The 18,311-nt window shown below is 39.2% G+C and overlaps 1 protein-coding gene across 7 annotated transcripts in view; it reads left to right on the plus strand.

The window, feature by feature from the left end:
* FRRS1 (ferric chelate reductase 1) overlaps positions 1-18,311 on the plus strand; it is a 35,054-nt gene that overhangs the window by 9,254 nt on the left and 7,489 nt on the right. For 2 of the 7 annotated variants that reach the window (XR_002086348.1, XM_019474909.1), the window contains exons 1-15: positions 37-151; positions 1,113-1,362; positions 7,847-8,042; positions 8,269-8,405; positions 9,635-9,729; positions 10,398-10,548; positions 11,393-11,572; positions 12,481-12,579; positions 13,245-13,392; positions 13,931-14,047; positions 14,846-14,961; positions 15,250-15,336; positions 16,298-16,395; positions 16,564-16,622; positions 17,332-17,475. Coding sequence is in view for 6 of the 7 variants with exons in the window: in XM_019474909.1 (XP_019330454.1) it covers positions 7,847-8,042; positions 8,269-8,405; positions 9,635-9,729; positions 10,398-10,548; positions 11,393-11,572; positions 12,481-12,579; positions 13,245-13,392; positions 13,931-14,047; positions 14,846-14,961; positions 15,250-15,336; positions 16,298-16,395; positions 16,564-16,622; positions 17,332-17,475 (1,627 nt within the window). In the remaining variant the exon portion in view is untranslated. The other 5 variants (XM_019474910.1, XM_009290444.2, XM_019474911.1 and 2 more) reach the window with 5 other exon arrangements.

Consider the following 18,311-nt stretch of genomic DNA (forward strand, 5'->3'; position numbering starts at 1 on the left):
CGGCCGGTTTCCCGCTGCCCTTCTCTGCGGGAGCGGTGCCGGAGGGGAGAGGAGAGCGTGGGGCTGCCCGGAGCGAGGGTGGTGCGCGGCGGGCGGGGCTGCCTTAGAGAAGCTGCTGTAGCTCCAGAGCGCTTTAGTGAAACTGACGCCAGTGAGTGCTCAAAGTGTGGATGCTGCGAGTTTTTTGAAAAGTATATATGCTTACTAGAATATCTACAGTAGCTATGAAGTAAATTAAAATCTGGTGAAGCTTTTGAAGCACCTTGTAGCTGCTGCCTTTCATGCAAGCATTTCTGAATTGCTTTAGAGAAAACTCTTAAGTGTGCTTGCCTTAATGAGTAAAGGTAAGCTAAGGCTCATTTTATCTGGAAGCCACACCAACCATGTTTCTCTTGCATCTTGTTTGCATCTTAATGTTACGTGAATATTACTTATGTTGTTTCTTCATTAACGTGCATAGGAGATGGCTGTATGGTAGCTGTTACAGCAAATGTGCTGATCCTGTAGTTGAATTTGCTTGTTGGGGTAACAAACTGTCATTTTTAAGTCAGCCTGCAACTTTTGGTTCTTTGTATACATAAAAGTTTGCAAGGTTGGGGCCTTAAAGATTATATGCAGAGCAGTTGCCCAACAGAAAGTTAAATAGTCAAAGTAAATAACTGAACAGGGCAAAATCCTTGCCTCTTCTTCATTCTTGGTGGGATATATGGAAAAAAGGCACACTGATCGTATTCCTTTTTGAGAATTTTTTGAAAAGAAAGTGTCTCTTTGGTCGGGAGTAAACGTATAACAAGCTTTAAAATCATGCTGCAACTTTGTACCAACTTGTGCTTTGAGGAAGAAGGTATCAAAAGTTGTGGTTTGTTTGGGTTTTTTTCCCCTTAACTGCACCAGAAGATAATTAAAATAATTACTTAATATGAAACTCTCTGAGGTCTGTGGAATTATATGTCTGACAAAGCAAAGGAAGCTGCAGGGTCAGTGCTTCATTACAACTTCATGCACTTCAGCTGAAGTGCTGAGCTTGCAAAGCAGTATAAAATGTGTGCCTGAAGTAAAGAACACTCTTACAAATGTTTCCTTTTTCGTGTGTGTACTGTTTCTTCTTTCAGACAAACTTCCTCTGATCCTGGGTATGATAAAGGTTAATACTGTTAGATGCCAGTCAAATAGAAGAGGTTACAATGTAATATAAGCTGTCTTACTATAAGTAGAAATCCCATGGCAGTTTTACTCAGGCTTGGTCGCTGTAACAGTAAGGTAAGGACCTACGCTTAAACTGTTACAAAAATTCATTTGGAAACAGAAAAGCCTTGAAGTTCTCTTTGAATGTTTCCTGAGTAGAAAGACCAAGAGGCTGAGGTGTGTATGTTTTGTTATCTTGGGGGTGGGGGGGGTGGGGGTGTGATTTTTTTTTTTTTAAAAAAAAGTAATGAGTTATCGTGAATGTGAACGCTACTTGTTTTCTGCCCTTGCTCATCCAGCTATTGTGATATGACCACATTTAAATGAGCAGGAGACGTTAACCCAAGCTCTTTTTCTGAACTCAGAGGGAAGGTGACTCTTGGACAGCAAGGCTGCCAGCTTTTGCTTTGTAAGGGTATATTTCTAAAGAGACATGGCACAAACACCTTCTGTTAACACAGCTTACTTGCCTTTAGGCAGCTTTTTCCTTTTCTGCTTGCCCTCTTGTCTGGTGGTGCTCAGGAGAAAAGTTCTGGCTGGGATAGTTCTTGTACCTTTGAATTGGCAATATGTTTGCCCTGCCCGTCCTCTCATCTCCTCTGAAACTAGTTTTAGGTTTCATACTCTGCAGCTAATGGAAGTTCTGTTAAATGGCTGAAAGAAGATAATTTCTGTGAAGAGATCCTGAGTTTGTGCGTGAACATTGTGCTCTTGAGGAATTAGGCTACCAGGGCTTTCTTAGCTGTTGATACCTGCAGGGACTGTGGGAGTTTTTTCAACACAGGAGGGAGTAACTTACTGCTCTCCATTTATCCAAATGCAGTTACTGTAAGGTCGTGAGATGTAATCAGGAGAATAAATTCCTGTGTATACTAAATATCATGAAAAGATTCCCACTAAATTTTTGTATGGTTGGTTCAGGCTTTCAAAGATTCTGCTCCTAAAGCACTCTTCCCACCCCCCTACCCCCATTTCTTATTCACTCCTCCTTCCTCCTTAGTAGGAGAAAGAGATGACTCCTGAATGAATGGGATGATAAATTCTAAATGTTCAGACAAGTGTAGTTGTATTGCATTGAAACTTTAGAGAAGCTGGTAGCTATTATTATGAGCAAACCTGTATTTCTCTTTGCAGTCTGCCTTGCCAGGCAGAATCTCTTGAGTTTAAGCCACAGATAATTATTTTGGCCTTTAATGTTTGAATTATCACTGAGGTGTTCTTGTCTTGTCATGGTCCATTGTAAATATAAAGAATCCTAGCTACTTCATCGTAAATATAAAGAATCCTAGCTACTTCATCTCCATTTATACTAACTGAAACAGTTGTTTCTAGTTCACTTTTTCAGGAATATCTGTTGTAGGTTCTCAGTGAGCTTTTTTTGGCTGCCTCTTATTTAAAATTACTGTTCTGCATCCCACTACTGTTGGAATAACTGGCCATGCATGGAGTACCTTTGGGACCCCTATTCTGATTTTTCTACATGACTTTCCTCCAAATTTCTGGTGGGTTGTATGCAATGTAAGTTCCCAAAAAAGGGTGCTCTAACAAAAAGCTCTATTTCTGTCTTGAGTTCTGACCTGCCCAGCAAACATACAAAATAACTCGGTAGTATGGCTCAAGAAATGCTTAACTGAAATTTTAGAAGTCAGCTGTTAGTATTGAGTAACCTCTGTTTGAAATTGAATTTTACAGTTATAATCAAGTTCCATATGAAATATTAATTGACGTTCCGATTACTCAACTTCCTTGGAAAAGCTTAAAGCATTTTGCCCATGTTAGGCAAGGGTGATGAGATGATGACTGTCACTCTGTATTTTTTTGTTTTCTATTAATTAGAGGGCTGTATTATAAGTGGCTTCAAGTACACAATTCTCTCCCTCCCTCCCTTCACCCCAAGAGTGACATGATATTTGAAACACTGTTAGAATTACAGGTAATGATGAAGTTTCTTTGAACAAACTTGTTCTGAAGCTTTCTTTCCTGCCAGGGTTGAGAGTTATCTATTATACTGAAGATTTAAGTAGGGAGAGTTTGGGAGGGAATAACAAATTTGCAGTCATGCTTCAAACTAATGAGTATTGAAGTATTTTTTCCATTCTTAGTAAAGGTATGAAGCATAGCTGTTTAATAACTGTCTTATACTGTAATGGTGTCATATGCGCTAGTATCTAATCTGTCTGTAGAGAAAGGACTCCTGGATCTTATGCTGTCTTTGGTCGTATATAACATATTGAAAAGTCTGTGTATAGTACAAGATCAAGTAAAATCAACAATCAATGCTATGTGATTGTGTTCTGACTGTGGAGCTAGTATGCTCTGTAGCGCATCCTTGTAACCTTGACTGGGGCATTTACTGATGCATGCTACCACATGGTGTGCAGCTGGCATGCAGGCAGGATAGAGGAAGGAGATTATATGTACTCTCAGGCCCTTGGTTAACACAAGCATTTCAGTGTAATGCATTTATCTTGGAAAACAAGTCACTGGGTAGTGCAGAAATCCTTAAGCTTCCTGTTCTTCCAGGCTGTTCAAACGATAGTAAGTTAACAAAAACAGTGGAGAATTGCCAGTTGAAAAATACTGCAGGAATTAGCTTTTATGTTTTTTAACATCATTATGCTTCAGTCCTGAAGTCAATTATTCCTATTCTTCTTTAGTACAGGGAACTTGACTGTCTGCTAATTTGTAGGCTGTCACCAATGAGTTGTTGTATTAAGAAGCTTTGGCCATTGTGACTTATTTATAACCCTTTGAAATACAACTTGCAAGCAAAATCTGTCAAGAAGGACAAATTTACAATTTATAATAAGTTATGGTGGAAACTGAGAGTATTTTCAAATGCTATAGGTAGTAGCAGGCTGTTCCACAGCTTACACACCTCAAAGCTTGAGTTAACATAGATTCTCATTTTGAATCTAGCTTTAGTGGCAATACTTGGTGATTTAAGGTTTTGACGCAGTTTGTTATGTTGTTCTTATCTAGAAAAGACGATCTTGCAGAGATCTGCTGATTCATCTTTATTAGAATGCAAATTAACTGTGGTTTTTTTTAATTCAGCCATGTTTCTGGGAGGAGTAGAATAATAGTGAGTAACAGTTCTGTAAGATGTGATAGCTTTGATCAGACTCTCGGGTGCTTCTTGATACAGGTGGAGAACTGTTTTTATTTTTACTTTATTCTTTAAAAGGCATTTATTTTGTGGTGAGGTTAAGCATGATTCACATATCACACTTCAGCTTTCCTGAACCTAACCTCTCTAACAAATAATTTCCATGCCATTAATCCTGACGCTTTTTGTTTGGGGTTGTACTTATGTATGTAGTTGTGAGATTTAGTTGTCGTCTTCTGTTTTTCCTGCAAAAGGGAATATCAGAAAAAAGTAGCATATTCTACAGTTTATTGTATGTTCACTTATTGCAAACCTTGATTCCTTTACCTCTGCGTGTGATTAGTTAAAATGTTAAAGCTAGTTACTCCTCTAATTCTAAATAACTGTTCTGCATTGTGGTCTATATGGTGTGATAAATGTCTAAAAATGTAGTCATTCCTGACAACATCACTTGGAGGGAAATAACACTATCGTGGCTGTAGAACTCTAATCAGAGAAAAGAGGAAACCATGTAATCTTACAGAAGAAGAGGTGACTGTTTTATATAGGAGTGACTTGTTGCTTGCCAGTGGCTGACTGTGGGGTTTTTTTGTTTAGCAAAACAGATGATCTATTGTGCAAATACTTGGCTGAGGATGGATATAATTGCTTATCGATCTTCAGCCTGAGTACAAAGATACCTTTTCTTGTCCCTTCTCAGAATTGCTTATTGCTGATTCATTAGCTTAATTAGGTATCTTCCTTGGGTGTTTTTTTAATATTGTTCATTTTTGAACTACTAATGGTATGTGCTCAGCTTTCTAGACTAACTCACTTTTTCCTTCTCTTGGCCTGACTGTCATATTCACGAGGGCATGACATACTGTTTCGTGCTCTTGTAACAGGTGCTTTTTTAGAGCTAAAGGAGACACCCTAACCTGCTTATATGAGGAAGTTCTGGGCATCTCTTGGATTTCCCCTCTTCCCTCCTGTATATTCAGATTTTGTGTCCTTGTCTGTCTTGATTGTTATGATTGGTATGAGGCTTGTTTCAAACAGGTCTTGGCTGAAGGCTGAGGGGGTATGTGCGTGTTGCAAAAGGGGGTGGGGAGGCACAGTGAGATCCTAGCTGAATTAGAGGCAGCAGATGAGTGATTGTTAACTTCTGCTTTTGGCTAGTACAAACTACAATTTTGAATATGAAGTTCTCCTCTGTTGTAAAAAGGGTTTTTCTATGGTATTCGAGTTAAAGTCCAGAGTTCTTTAATCTGAAAGTAAGGAATAATTTCTTAAAGCTTGACTTCTCTAGAATGTTGACCTATTGTACTGTTTTGCCTACAATAACATTTTAGGAGCTATTTTCCTAAAAATACAAAATGAATCTTTAACCACAGAATGATTGATATTATACGAGTGCTTCCCATCTTCCCTCTGCCTCTTTTACAGTGTAAGTGGAGAACGTAGAGTGCCACAGCGTATTTCCAGATTAAAGGAGGAAAGGGACTTCTCAAGGCAGCTGAATAAGTCTTGTTTGAGGAAAGCTAAATTTTAATATGGAAATTACTATTCTTTATAGGATCTGGCCCTCATCATTGAATGTGCATAGAGGAGATTGCTCTTCTACAGATAACCCTGTTTAAAAAAAGAAAAAATGTTTTTAAAAGTTGTTCTTTAGTACAGTACTTTCAGATTTTGGCCTTTTTCATTCTTTTCATCTCTGCTGCTTCCTTTTTCTCTTCTGCCAGCTTTTGAGTCAGTTGAGTCTGCTAAAGAATATTTCTTGTTTCATTTTAAATCCCTACCACATCCTCTGCTACTTAAACTAGAATACTAACCTACTCTTTTTCTTGTTTCTGCGGTATGCAGCCTTATCTCTTCTGGCAGCAACTTGTTTTGAAGATTTCACTGGTATGTATGAAAGCTGCTTTAATGCCACCATTGTACTGAACCTTAGGTTTTAGGTTTCTGTAGGCTTCCTTAACTTATGAATAAAATCATGTTGATGTAGGTTTGTGACAGTTTGGAAAAGTATTGGAACTAGAAGGAAAGGCTTACTTTAACTAGAAGTTAAAGATATTATCATAATGTTATCTTGAATATTTGGCAGGAGGAGTTGAGTGTTGGGTTTTTTTTTTTCCTAGTTCCTGAAATGTAACTGTTCAAACCCCTTTGATTGTCTTATATTTACTGGTGTAAAGTTGCCAAGGAGCTCTTATGTTGAAGTACAAATGCAGTATTGCTCTGGATATTGTGGATTTTTAGCACTGAATGTATGAGAACTTTGGAAAAGTTAATGTTGATGACTCCTAGAGAGTGTGTAAGACTAATGACATGCCTTGTCTTCATCTGACTGCTTTTTAGGTATCAGAGTTCAGTCTGAAATGGCTCTGTGCCTTTCTTATCTTCATGTCCATGCGTGCTGTCAGGAAACTTCATAACCTGATACTTCTTATCACTTGGTGCAAAATGGGCATGGCTCTTCCAGAAGGCAGACGTACTTGCCTGTTATATGTTCCACTAGAGCTGATAACCCACTTCTTGTACCTAAGGATTGCAAGGGAGTTTATCTCTGTTCTCCCAACCTTTTGGACATGCAGACGGTTTTTCTTGTTGGCTAAGGCATTCTGTAAGCAACGATACAACTGTAAATCCTGCATGCTGCTGAGTAACAAAACAATTACCACAGCTTTTTTGAAAACAGTATTGTGGCAGAGTGAGACATTATATGATGAATGCTGGGGTTAGGGGTACATATAACTGTTTTAGGCTCTTCGGTCCGAATACCCTACATGTTTTTCATGTGTACTGTTCCCTTAATGAGAGTGTGACAAGCAATGCTATTGTTTGACTAATTGTCCGGAGGTCCAATATCCAAAAGGAGGAGTTCAAAGGAAAAGTCTTGTGCTTGTCTGCAACAAACATATTTCTTTGTCTAAATCTTTATACCAAATTCCCACTCTTTTGCATGTATAAAATCTATTTCTGACATTTGGCAACTTTAGTTTCCCTGCAGAAAGAAGAACTTGTTACCTGGGAATTATTTGTCATATGTGAAGAAGTAGACACGAGTTGTGGAAACAAAAGGCAGTCTGTAATGATGCACAATTTGGAGCTATGATTAATAAAAGAGTGGTTTGATACTAGCTGTGTAGTTCCTCAGTATACTGTGGACCTTTATACAGCAATGAAACATGTTTTAAGATCCATCTGTCCTCTGCAGATTTTTTTTTTTGAGAGAGAATGGGAGAGGCGTAAGCAAAAGAAATTTAAAAAATGATGTCAAAATGCACTGAGAGAAATAATCCACCCAGTGGATGAAGGGATCCATCTACTGTCTGTGCTCTTGATGGCCTGAAACACGATATCTGTGAACATTCTTGCAAAGTCTAGCAGTTATCAGAAGCGCACGTTACTTTTGGCTTCTGCAGCTGGGAATGGTGTCTTCTCATGCATGTTTTTGTTTTTAACTTGTTTTTAAACTTCAGTATTCAACTGACTCTTCTAAAGATGAGTGGTGACCTGTAATGTAAACATTTATTGTATTTAATTGCCTGTAACTCTTACTTTATATAGATGGAGCTGCCTGGCCTTGCTTTTGCTGTTTGGATGTTTATTTGCTTCTATGCGTCTGTGGATGGCTATCCAAGTGGAAAAATAAGAGAAGCCTGCACTAGCATGATACCCTGTCATGGTAGCTCTCCACAGCTGTCACCTGAGCACACCATTACAGTGAATGGGACTGAATTTAAACCAGGGGACAACATAGAAGGTATTGTGTCAGTTATAGCTGAAGAGTTTAATTTACTGTTTCTGTGTGTTGTAGTGTGTCTTTATTCAGCTAGCTATACTAGGTCTATCTAAGCAGTTGGATCTTGTTCAGGTGATCCATTTAGCAGTCATTTAGTACTTGTAAAATGAGCTTCTGGTGGTCATTGTTGAAATATTTCATTCTTCCTCTGGAGAATATTTCCACTTCCTTTTTCTTCTTGCTTCAGTTCATCTGTCTGGACCAGATTTTGAAGGATTTTTCATACAAGCCCGGGATGCGGAACACCTGGATAGCCCTGCCGTTGGTTCTTTCATGTTAGTTGACCGGAGACTTTCACAGCTTCTGACATGTGGCCGTACCAAGGTATAGTCTAGTGTCTTAAAATGGGACATCAGGCACTGAGGTGTTTGTACTAGACCGGGTCTGTAATAGGACAGAGCTAAGCTATGTAATCTTCTTTGAGCTCAGTAAGTCTCTCAGGAAATTGGTCGAACTTGCAGTATAGAGGCATGTCTCACTGCAACTCTGTCAGACTATTCTTGCAAGCCATTTAAACTATCCTGGTGGTAGAAGGCTATTGACTGCTGTGGGAAGATGCAGCATTCATAACATGATTTTTACTTGTGCACAGTGAAGGTAGTATATTCCTGGTTATCATACTTAATACTAAAAAGAGGAGGGCATGCTCTATTTGCTTGGAAGAGGAGAGTTATCAATCATTTTCCATGCTTGTTAGGGACAGAGAAAATGTCTTACGGCAAGGAAAGCTTAGGTCAGTTATTGTGGTAAACAAACACTAGAGTAGATTATCTTTAGTGTTGCTCTGTCAGTTACTGTTAATGGAGCCTTCTTAGTAACAGGTTAGATCGCAATCTTCAATATCTGTTTTAGATAAATTGATTCTGCCTCATGTGCAAGAGATGTGAACTCTGACTAGTGTTTCAGCAACCCGCTTGAACTTCATGAACATGTACAGTGTCACCTGAGCCGGTGTGGACAAAGTTCTCAATCTGCCTAGATGTATTTTCTTTTCTCTCCACTTCTACTGCCTGCCCCCCAGTGGTGTCCAATTAACGCATTCATCAGTGCTGTAAAGCCATGGGGTTGTCTGGGTCGTCCCCTCTGTGCTCTGAGGACTTAGTTCAGTGCTGTGTCTGATCTGTTTATCTTGTGCAAATAACTGTCTGACCCCAAGACTACTTTTGGTTTTTGTCCTCTGGAATACTAGTTCTGTTCTCTCTGTACAGTCATTGCACTGTCCCTTCATGCTCCTACTGTCAAAAAACAGAGTGTTATCACACCATTTCTGCATAAATGTTGCAGGGACCTCTGTCTCATTACTGGAGTCTTCTAGACTGAAAGACCTCTAGTTGTTCCTTTTAGCCTTAAAGTTTGTTAGTGCATATAAGTTTCAGTGGTAGACTTCATCTGAGTTGATCATGACTGATTGGGGAAAAGCCAGTTGGACTGGGTCTGTGCAGTGTAACAGTGCGGTGTCTGTTTAGGATTTAGCTGCAGCCTGTGATGACTGTGTTAGCTGAAATCTCCTTAGTGCATATCCACTGTGTAACTCTTTATGTGTCTGTTTTCAGAATTCAGCTGTCAGTCACACAAGTAAAGCAAAAAAGAAATACATAAAAGTTTATTGGATCGCTCCTGGAGATGCACCAAAACGTGTACAGTTTCTGTAAGTACATCTAGTGTTAGTTCTAGCTTATTAAAATGCAGATAAGGTAAACCTGTACCATTCTGTGTCAAATATTGGCCAGCAACTGAAAAGTATCCTTGGACTGATGGCCTGAAAAGTTGACACCTCTTGCTTGCTGTAGAATCTACATTAATGCAGACACTTGTTCTTTAGGGAAAGCTTGGAGATAATTAGTTTGATTTTTGTGGGGAGAGTAGAAGGGGATTCGGAGACCGGTTTCTCTAGTATTTCTGGTTAACTGCTCACTTCTCATGCCTGTAACATACAGTGTAAAGAATCTCTTTCTGTGCTTGTACCTAACAAAATGGTATGTATACCCTCCTGTTACACTGTTAGCTTTTTGGGCACTAATGCATAAAATCTATGCAACTTTTCTCTGAGGTTGTAATCTGTGCCACAGGCATGAATGTTTCTTATATGCAGTAGACCATGCAGTAATATGTTTTAAAACTATTTTTCCACTGAGATTTCAAATATTTTTCCTACTTAAATCCCTAAAATGGTAGAGGTCTGCATAAAGATGGGGGTTTTACAAATAAGTTGAACAAACTATAAAGCTTTTCCTTTTTCCTTTTTTTTTTAAAGTAAAAATCAGCTGTGGATGTATACAGTAATGACTCTGTGTGTGTGTTGTGTTTTTTTTCAAGAGCCACAGTTGTGAAGAAATACAAGATTTTCTGGGTGAAGATTCCTGGTCCTATTGTTTCTCAGCCTAATGCACTGTCCCCAACACCACCCTTGCATGCAACATCAGAGGCTGTGTCAACTTCACACCCGGTTTCCTACTTATCAAAACCAGTAAGTAATTGTAAACCTAAATAATGCTCTCTCTAATGTTTGTGATCAATGGAATTAAATGAAATCACATTGATACAGTCTATTGACAGAAAGGGAGAGATGATGGATGAGTAACTTGGGTATCACAGACCAAGAACATAGACAGCTACCCTGTTGTGTTAGTTGAGTTGTCTGAACTTGTATGGGTTAAATGTCACAACACACACGGGTCAAAAGATTGATAGAACATTTAGAACTTAATGGTCAGAAAATATTATGCATACCTGGGAAGAGAGATGGGGAAAAGACTTACTCTGGTCCTGACTAATAACTTCCTATTTAGTAACCGCAGGCTCAGAAACTTCCTTCTATGAGTTCATCTGTGTCGCTGACTTCCATTACTGATTCTTGAATGGATTGAGCAAGCATCGCTACTTGATCCAGAATAAGTGTGACTTCTAATCCGTGCATTCTTTTATTGTGTATCAGTGGAGTTGCTACTTTAAAAAGGAAATAAAAAACTGATCTTCCCTTCTTTTCTCCCTCATCCTACAGCAATTATTACCTGTCTAAAAATTAAACCAAAGGAAGTTTCTCTAAAGCTTTTACTTGCTTTTCAAAGTTATTCTATTATTATGTCTTTAAAGTGAAAATTCAACTTGAGTAGAAGTACAGCTTGGAACTTGCCATCATTTTACCTGCTAGTCCTGGGGTAATTGTAGGGATGGGTTAAGAGATTTGTATGTAGACATAGATGGCATTTCTTTGCTGTTCCTTGTATGCTTTCTTCTAGAATGGGGTAGAAAGGGAGGAAGAAGAGAGAAACTCTCATTGCTTATGACTTGTTTGTTTGTTTAATGTCTAGTTTAATGCATCAGGCTGTGGAAATATGAAGTTCTGCATTAGGAACCCTTCAAACTGTGATCCTGAGAGTGCTTCCTGTTTTTTTCTATCCTTCCAACAAGAGAAGAGTTCAGTATTTATTGAAATGAGTGGTCCAAGTGAAGGATATTTAGCATTTGCATTGTCCCATGACCAGTGGATGGTGAGTGTCCTATTCTACTACTTCAGTTGCTTTTGTGATCTTAGTAAAGTTTGAATGGTACTCTAGCAAAACATGCATATGGAAAACTGAAATGCTGCTAGATGTCACACAAAGTAACTTCTCTCCCATAGTGCTGAAGCACAGGTTGCCTTTTATAGGTGGATATTCAGTTTTAGCTCAGGACTGACTATTTGGAGTAGAATTTCCCTGTGGACATCTGTCTTAGCAGAATCCAACCTGTCTGATTGCATGGTAGCTGACTGGAATTCCTGGTTAGATCAGTCTTTCTTTGTTACCTAGCCAAAACCCCTCACCTGTCAGAAGCTGAGTTGCTATGCTTTCTGAAAACCATTTGCATTTCATCATTGTTTGTACAGGAGTGACTCCATTCAATCTTAAAAAGTGTTTAGAGATCCTTTTTTCTAATTGGTGTTAAAGTGAAGGGACGATGCTGTTGACAAATGCATAATCCGTAAACTAACTGTTGCACAAAGGAGGTGATGTTTATATTCATGTCCCTACTGCAAGAACACTTGGTTCTTAACAATACTTTGTCTTCACAGCTGTGAAGAAAACCAACTTTTAACTGAAGAGGGTTTTTAAATAACTTCAGCATCTATCTCTGTCTTGTCTGGTTAATTTAGTAAATTCTAAATAATTAAAGAAACTTCTGATAGTATGGTTGTTACCCTGGGAGAGGGGGGAGTGTAAATCATAATGTGTCAACTGTTTGACTTAATGTGGTTCCTCTGTAATACTGAAGTGTTTGAAAGCTGGGAAATAATAGCTTGACAGCTAGAGAAACTTGTCTCAGCTCTTGTTGCATATATTAAATCAAAGAGCTTTTGGAGACTGCCAGTAGTGGTTTTTATTGGGCTATAAATACCTTTTTCTTTTAAACTCTCCAGGGTGGTGATGATGCATATCTGTGTGTTAATGAGGACCACCGTGTTCATGTAAGCCCTGCCTATCTGAAGGGGCGAAGTCGTCCTGTTTTGGATTCAGAGGTACGTCTGAAAACACCTAAGACACTTACACAAATGTAGGTTTGAAGTAATGAATGGTATGCTGCCGCTTTGTGCTTTGATTTTGCACAGCAGCTGTAAATAGTGAGGTGGATCCATAATTCTTTAAGGTGAGATTGGTTGGACTCTTACTTCCTAGTAAATGTTACCTTTGGAAGTCTAAACTTAATTTTTAAAAACAGGTCATGTGGTGGGAGCTTACTCTATTGAGGAACTTTGTGCCTGTTGTTACTCTGTCCCTTTGCTAGGGCTGCAGTTGCAATCAACGTATCTTGGGTTAAAGGTTGGAAGGGAAGGGGAGATTGTTGTTATGAGCTGGAAAAATTGGTGGTAATAAGTCCAACCCTTATGTTGCTCTGTTGACTTACTGACACACCTTCTAAGTTGGTATGCAAGAGATTTTTATCCGCCCCGAGATTGTTGTTATGAGCTGGGAAAAATTGTGGTAATAAGTCCAACCCTTATGTTGCTCTGTTGACTTACTGACACACCTTCGTTGGTATGCAAGAGATTTTTATCCGCCCCCCCCATCATTGCTGGTGTTTCTTTGTGCACCAGTGACACTCTTGTCTTTTGCACGGTTACTTTTAAGCCAATTACTCTGCCAGTCTGAAAAGACTGGGTATTAAATGTCTCCTGTTTCACAGAATGCCCTTGAAGATGTGTCATGGAGGCTTGTGGATGGTGTTCTTCAATGTTCTTTCAGAAGGAGTATTCGTCTTCCTGCTTATAAAGGGAGATTTAATCTGGATGCCAGTTACTACATCTTTCTGGCAGATGGGGAAGCTAGTGAAGGTAAACTTGACTTGCATGTGGTTGCTTTTCTTTGAACGGTTCTAAATGAGTTAGTAACCCTTATGTAAGACATGGCTTAGCTGAGAATTAGTATCTGAACTAAGGTTTCCAAGTTTGAGGCATCTTAGTCTAGTCATCTTTACTGCCTCTCCAGACCATGGGTTTGCTTTTGGAAGTTATAGTCAACTTACTCATGTATGTGTGTTGTATGCCCACTTGATGCTAGGAACTGTTAGCTTCTTGAGAGCTGGCTGCATCTTTTTGAAATGGAGACTAACATCGAAAGGAATTATTCTTCACATCTTGTGTGTGTAGTGGAGAAAGCTATTTTCTGTAGAAGGGTAAGTTGGTTCTTGTACATAAAGTATGCAAGACAGATGACATCTTAGGTTCTTACCATATTGTGTGTCAGAAATTTAGTTTGTATGATTATGCTCAGGGGTCACAACAGGGCTTGCAGTCATAAATAGGGAGTGGGCGCACTTACAAGTGCAGTGGCTTTCATCAGCCATAAACAAACTACTTTGTCGCTGCTTAGGTGGACTAATACACAAACATCGTCGTCAGCCTCTGATCACCAATGGAATATACAATGTCACAGGCCTTCCTCATGATATTGGAGGTTCCAGGTCCCCACGACTTATCAAGGCTCATGGTAAGCTGCAACTTCTAGTTTTGTTTTCCAGTTCTAGACTTGCTGAGACTGGAGAGTTAGATTTTCCTCATTATTGTAGAGTAGGTATTTCCTCTTGTCTTTCTGGTGCTCATGTTATATATACTGTTGGCTAGCAAGATCCGAGACCATGAAGGCAGAGTAAAGTTATGAATAATTTTTCATTTCAAGAACAGCATTGTTAGATTCTTTTTACCCAGAAAAATGAACCTGCATTTGCATTTTCTCCTAAATTTATAATTAGGACTTGTTTCTGTTTACCTCTTTCTCTCTGGTTTAATGTGTTCTAGTTGCATTATTGGTTTAATTCTATTTGAAATGAGAAACTCCTCAACTGACAGTCCAGACCCATTGAAGTTAATGAGAATTTTTTGTCTTACGGTACTGGATTTTAAAGCAGGCCCATGAGAGAACTATAACTCATTCTTTGTCAAACAAATTGAAAGAAATGTCACCTTTCATTCTCTGACGTCTAAGTTGGTGACAGAACAGCATCTCTCACCAGTATGTACTGACTGTACTGGCGTATATGAAATGTGCGGTAGCCAGAGCTGCTCTGTCATGCTGTGCGGGCATAGTATGATTATCTTTTATATGGATGTTTCTGTCCTCTAGCCAGATAAATGCTATAAAGCTGTAGTCTGAACCAGCTGATTAAAACTTAGCACTAGTAAATTCTGACCATATGCGTATGGACTAAACTATTACACAGTCTTTGAAGCTGTATTCATATGCAGCTAAATTACTCGTGTTTACCTTGTATTATTTTTCAATTTTCAGGAGCGCTAATGTTTGTTGCTTGGATTACCACAGTTAGTATTGGTGTTCTTGTTGCACGATTCTTCAAACCTGTCTGGTCTCATTCATTCCTGTTTGGAAAGGAGATGTGGTTTCAGGTGGGCAAAATCTCCCCATATCTCCAGCTGTGTTTTCTAGCTTTATTGTAAACAGAATTATAAACCTACTAGATCCAAGAAAGAGGAGATTAAACTTAGTGTGATTTTTGTCTTTCTTTAATCTTATAAAATGGAACAATTACAAATCAGAAGTTCACCTACTTTACTAGTAAAAGCAAAGTCTAAAGAGGAGACTAAGAACATCTTTAACTGTAGATCTGTTAAATGTATTTTAATGGCGTATTAAGAAAGCTGTAGAGTTTCTAAAAGCAAACTTAACTTTTCTAGGTACATCGTATGCTTATGTTGACCACAGTCACGCTTACAAGCATTTCTTTTGTGTTGCCTTTTATATACCGAGGAGGTTGGAGCCAAGTAAGTGTGTGCTTTTGTTTTATTTGTTAACTCAAATGTAAAGGTTGGACCAAATGAAGGAGAACGAGGTCCACTGGCGACTAACATGTTACAGCTATTGCTGAGGAAATTGCTGTGAAAGCTGTCCTTAAGTAGGCTGATTTCAAATCCTAGCAACACCGAAGAACAACGTTGCCTCCTTTAATTACAATTGAAAAACTTCAGTACTTTCCTTCCTTCCTCGTTCTCTCAAATAAAGTCCTTGCTCACAGTTTCTTTATGTACTAAATCCGTCTTCTTCCCATTTCCTTAGAGAACTTGAACTTGGGAGGGGGGTCAGGATGGGACGGCTGACATACTGATGTGGTAAAACTGCTGGGAATAAGTGTTGTTATGAACTTGGACTTCAGTAACTGTATCCAATGACTAAGCTTAGTCTGGAACATTAGATAGAGATTGTATACTTGTTGCTGTCACCTGTATAATATTTGGTGCAAGGTGATATCAGAAATTGGAAAGTCTAGAGAGTATCTGAATTAAAGGTGGGAGAAGAATGTGGTCACAGGTATGAGCTAGGGAAATTGAATAAAATGTTTTAGGGTTAAGATTAGAACAGATAGGGTGAGGAGATACTAGTGCTGGGAGGAGTTACGAAATAGGCATCTCCTGAAGACACAGGATTGAGGATGAAGGGCTTGGAGTATAGCTTCTACATACTGCTCTCTGCTCTTCAGCTGGTAGAATTTCTCAATACAGCAAAAGGTGGGACAAACCCTGGGCAGGCTTACCAGTGTCTCATGCTGCCAAGGAGAACCATCTCCATCCAGCTGCAGGGCAGCTTACTGTGTCATGTTGTCTCTGCCAGTCTAAACACAGTGCTGCTCCACCATTGTAACTAATACAAGCATAAATATCAACTTCTTGGTTTTTTCCCTATATCTTTATATAGATATGATGTTAAAGAAAAATGTCCTGTGTTTAGCAAGCAGGTTTTCATCCCTATCTCGGCTGTACCGTGATGGCTCTGACAATCTTTCAAGCACTTATGGCAGGTTTCAGACCATCTCGTCATGCACCAAGGTACTCACAGCTAACTCATTAAGTTACAGCCACAGGAATTAAATATGCCTGTTTCTTTACAAATTCTTATTATTTTGAAAAGATATCTTTAAAGCAAGTAACAATGTTCTTTGATTAACATCCCCTCCCAACTATGTAGTCAATAAAATACTTTTCATTGTTTTGTAGGAGGCAATTGTTTAACTGGTTTCACTGGAGTACTGGTACAACAGCTAGAATATTAGCTGGTGAGTAGGAGTAACACTTGTTACTCCCTTTTAAGTGATTTAAAGGAACTTTGTTCATTGTCTGGGCTGTTGCTCATGTAAAACATCTATGGGCATCCAGTCCAGGAGCATCTCTAAAGATTGTTTTTCTTGCTGGCCATCTTCTGTGTGAGTTTTAAGTGGCCATCAGGTACAGCTTTAGGGAGAAAAAGTGACTATGTAAAACCAAAGAGATTACAGACAAATCTGAAAGATCTATGTAATGAGGACTTGTTGTATCTTGAGTAATTTATTTTTGTCTTGGAAGATTTGAGGATGGTGTTCTTACAGTAATATAGTTCAATGTTACTTAATGGGGGAGGGGAAACTCGCAGAACCAGAAGCTGGGCTTAATTCTATTAATAGTGATGAGTTTCCACAGGCAGCTTAAGCACAAATGTTGCGGTGACTGTGGTCTTGTTGGTAGTCACAAATGCTAGTGTTTGTGACTAGGATGTGATAGGGCACTGAGCAGGATGAAGGCCATTTTGGCCTTCTCCTTTCCTCCCTGCATTCCCCCTCACACTGCCAAAAAAAAAAAAAAGCTTTTAGGTGCATGGACTCCTCTAACCTTGTTCCCCAAGCAGTTGTAGGCAGTTCATGGGAAATCTATTGCCAAAGGTGTTGAGAGCATATTTTAATTACCCTGACACAGCACTCAGTGTCTTTTTATCTTGTTTTTACTGACTAGTGGTGACTATGTTCTTGGGAATGGATCTACCAGCACTTGACCTACCAGACCCATGGGACACCTATACAATGATTGGTTTTGTAGCTTGGCATGTCGGTATTGATGTTCTTCTGGAAATACACAGCTACTGTCTCGTACGTAAAGGTACAAACCCTGTACAATTCCTGTTGTTACCTTGATTGCTGAGGATTGTGCAAGAAATGTAACAGAGTGGATTGAATTTCAGGAGGTGTTCTTTGGCCTCTAACTTGGAAGCTGAAAGGGAGTAACTCTCACCTAATGGTGTCATATCTTCTGTACAAACTAATAAGGGAGCAAACCAATTTTCAAGACCAAAGCATTCTAGAAAAATTGTTTTTGTGCAATTTTAAATAGTAGCCTCTTGTTTCTCAAACCATAGTTCGTAGGGGCAGACTGAAATACGTATTTTCCAAGAATATGTCACTGTTTGTCATGATTTTGATCCCAGCTGGGTAGGTAAAGTCCAGGTGAATTAATGCAGATTTAATCTGTATTTTATTGTGACAAATTGCTGGTATGAATGGCTGTTATTGCATGAGCAAAATGATCAGAAACTTAGAATCATAGAATATCATAAAGTGGGTCACTCATTCATAGAATCATTAAGGTTGGAAAAGACGTCTAAGATCATCGAGTCCAACCGTCGACCCAACACCACCATGCCCACTAAACCACGTCCCTAAGTGCCTCATCTACTCGTCTTTTAAATACCTCCAGGGATGGGGACTCCACCACTTCCCTGGGCAGCCTGTTCCAATGTTTAACCACTCTTTCAGTAAAGAAATTTTTCCTCACATCCAATCTAAACCTCCCCTGGGGCAACTTGAGGCCGTTTCCTCTCGTCCTATCGCTTGTTACTTGGGAGAAGAGACCGACCCCCACCTCGCTACAACCTCCTTGCAGGTAGTTGTAGAGCACGATGAGGTCTCCCCTCAGCCTCCTCTTCTCCAGGCTAAACA

Source organism: Aptenodytes forsteri, unplaced genomic scaffold, assembly GCF_000699145.1.
Source record: "Aptenodytes forsteri isolate BGI_AS27 unplaced genomic scaffold, ASM69914v1 Scaffold237, whole genome shotgun sequence".
In the NCBI taxonomy this organism is placed as follows: Eukaryota; Metazoa; Chordata; class Aves; order Sphenisciformes; family Spheniscidae; genus Aptenodytes; species Aptenodytes forsteri.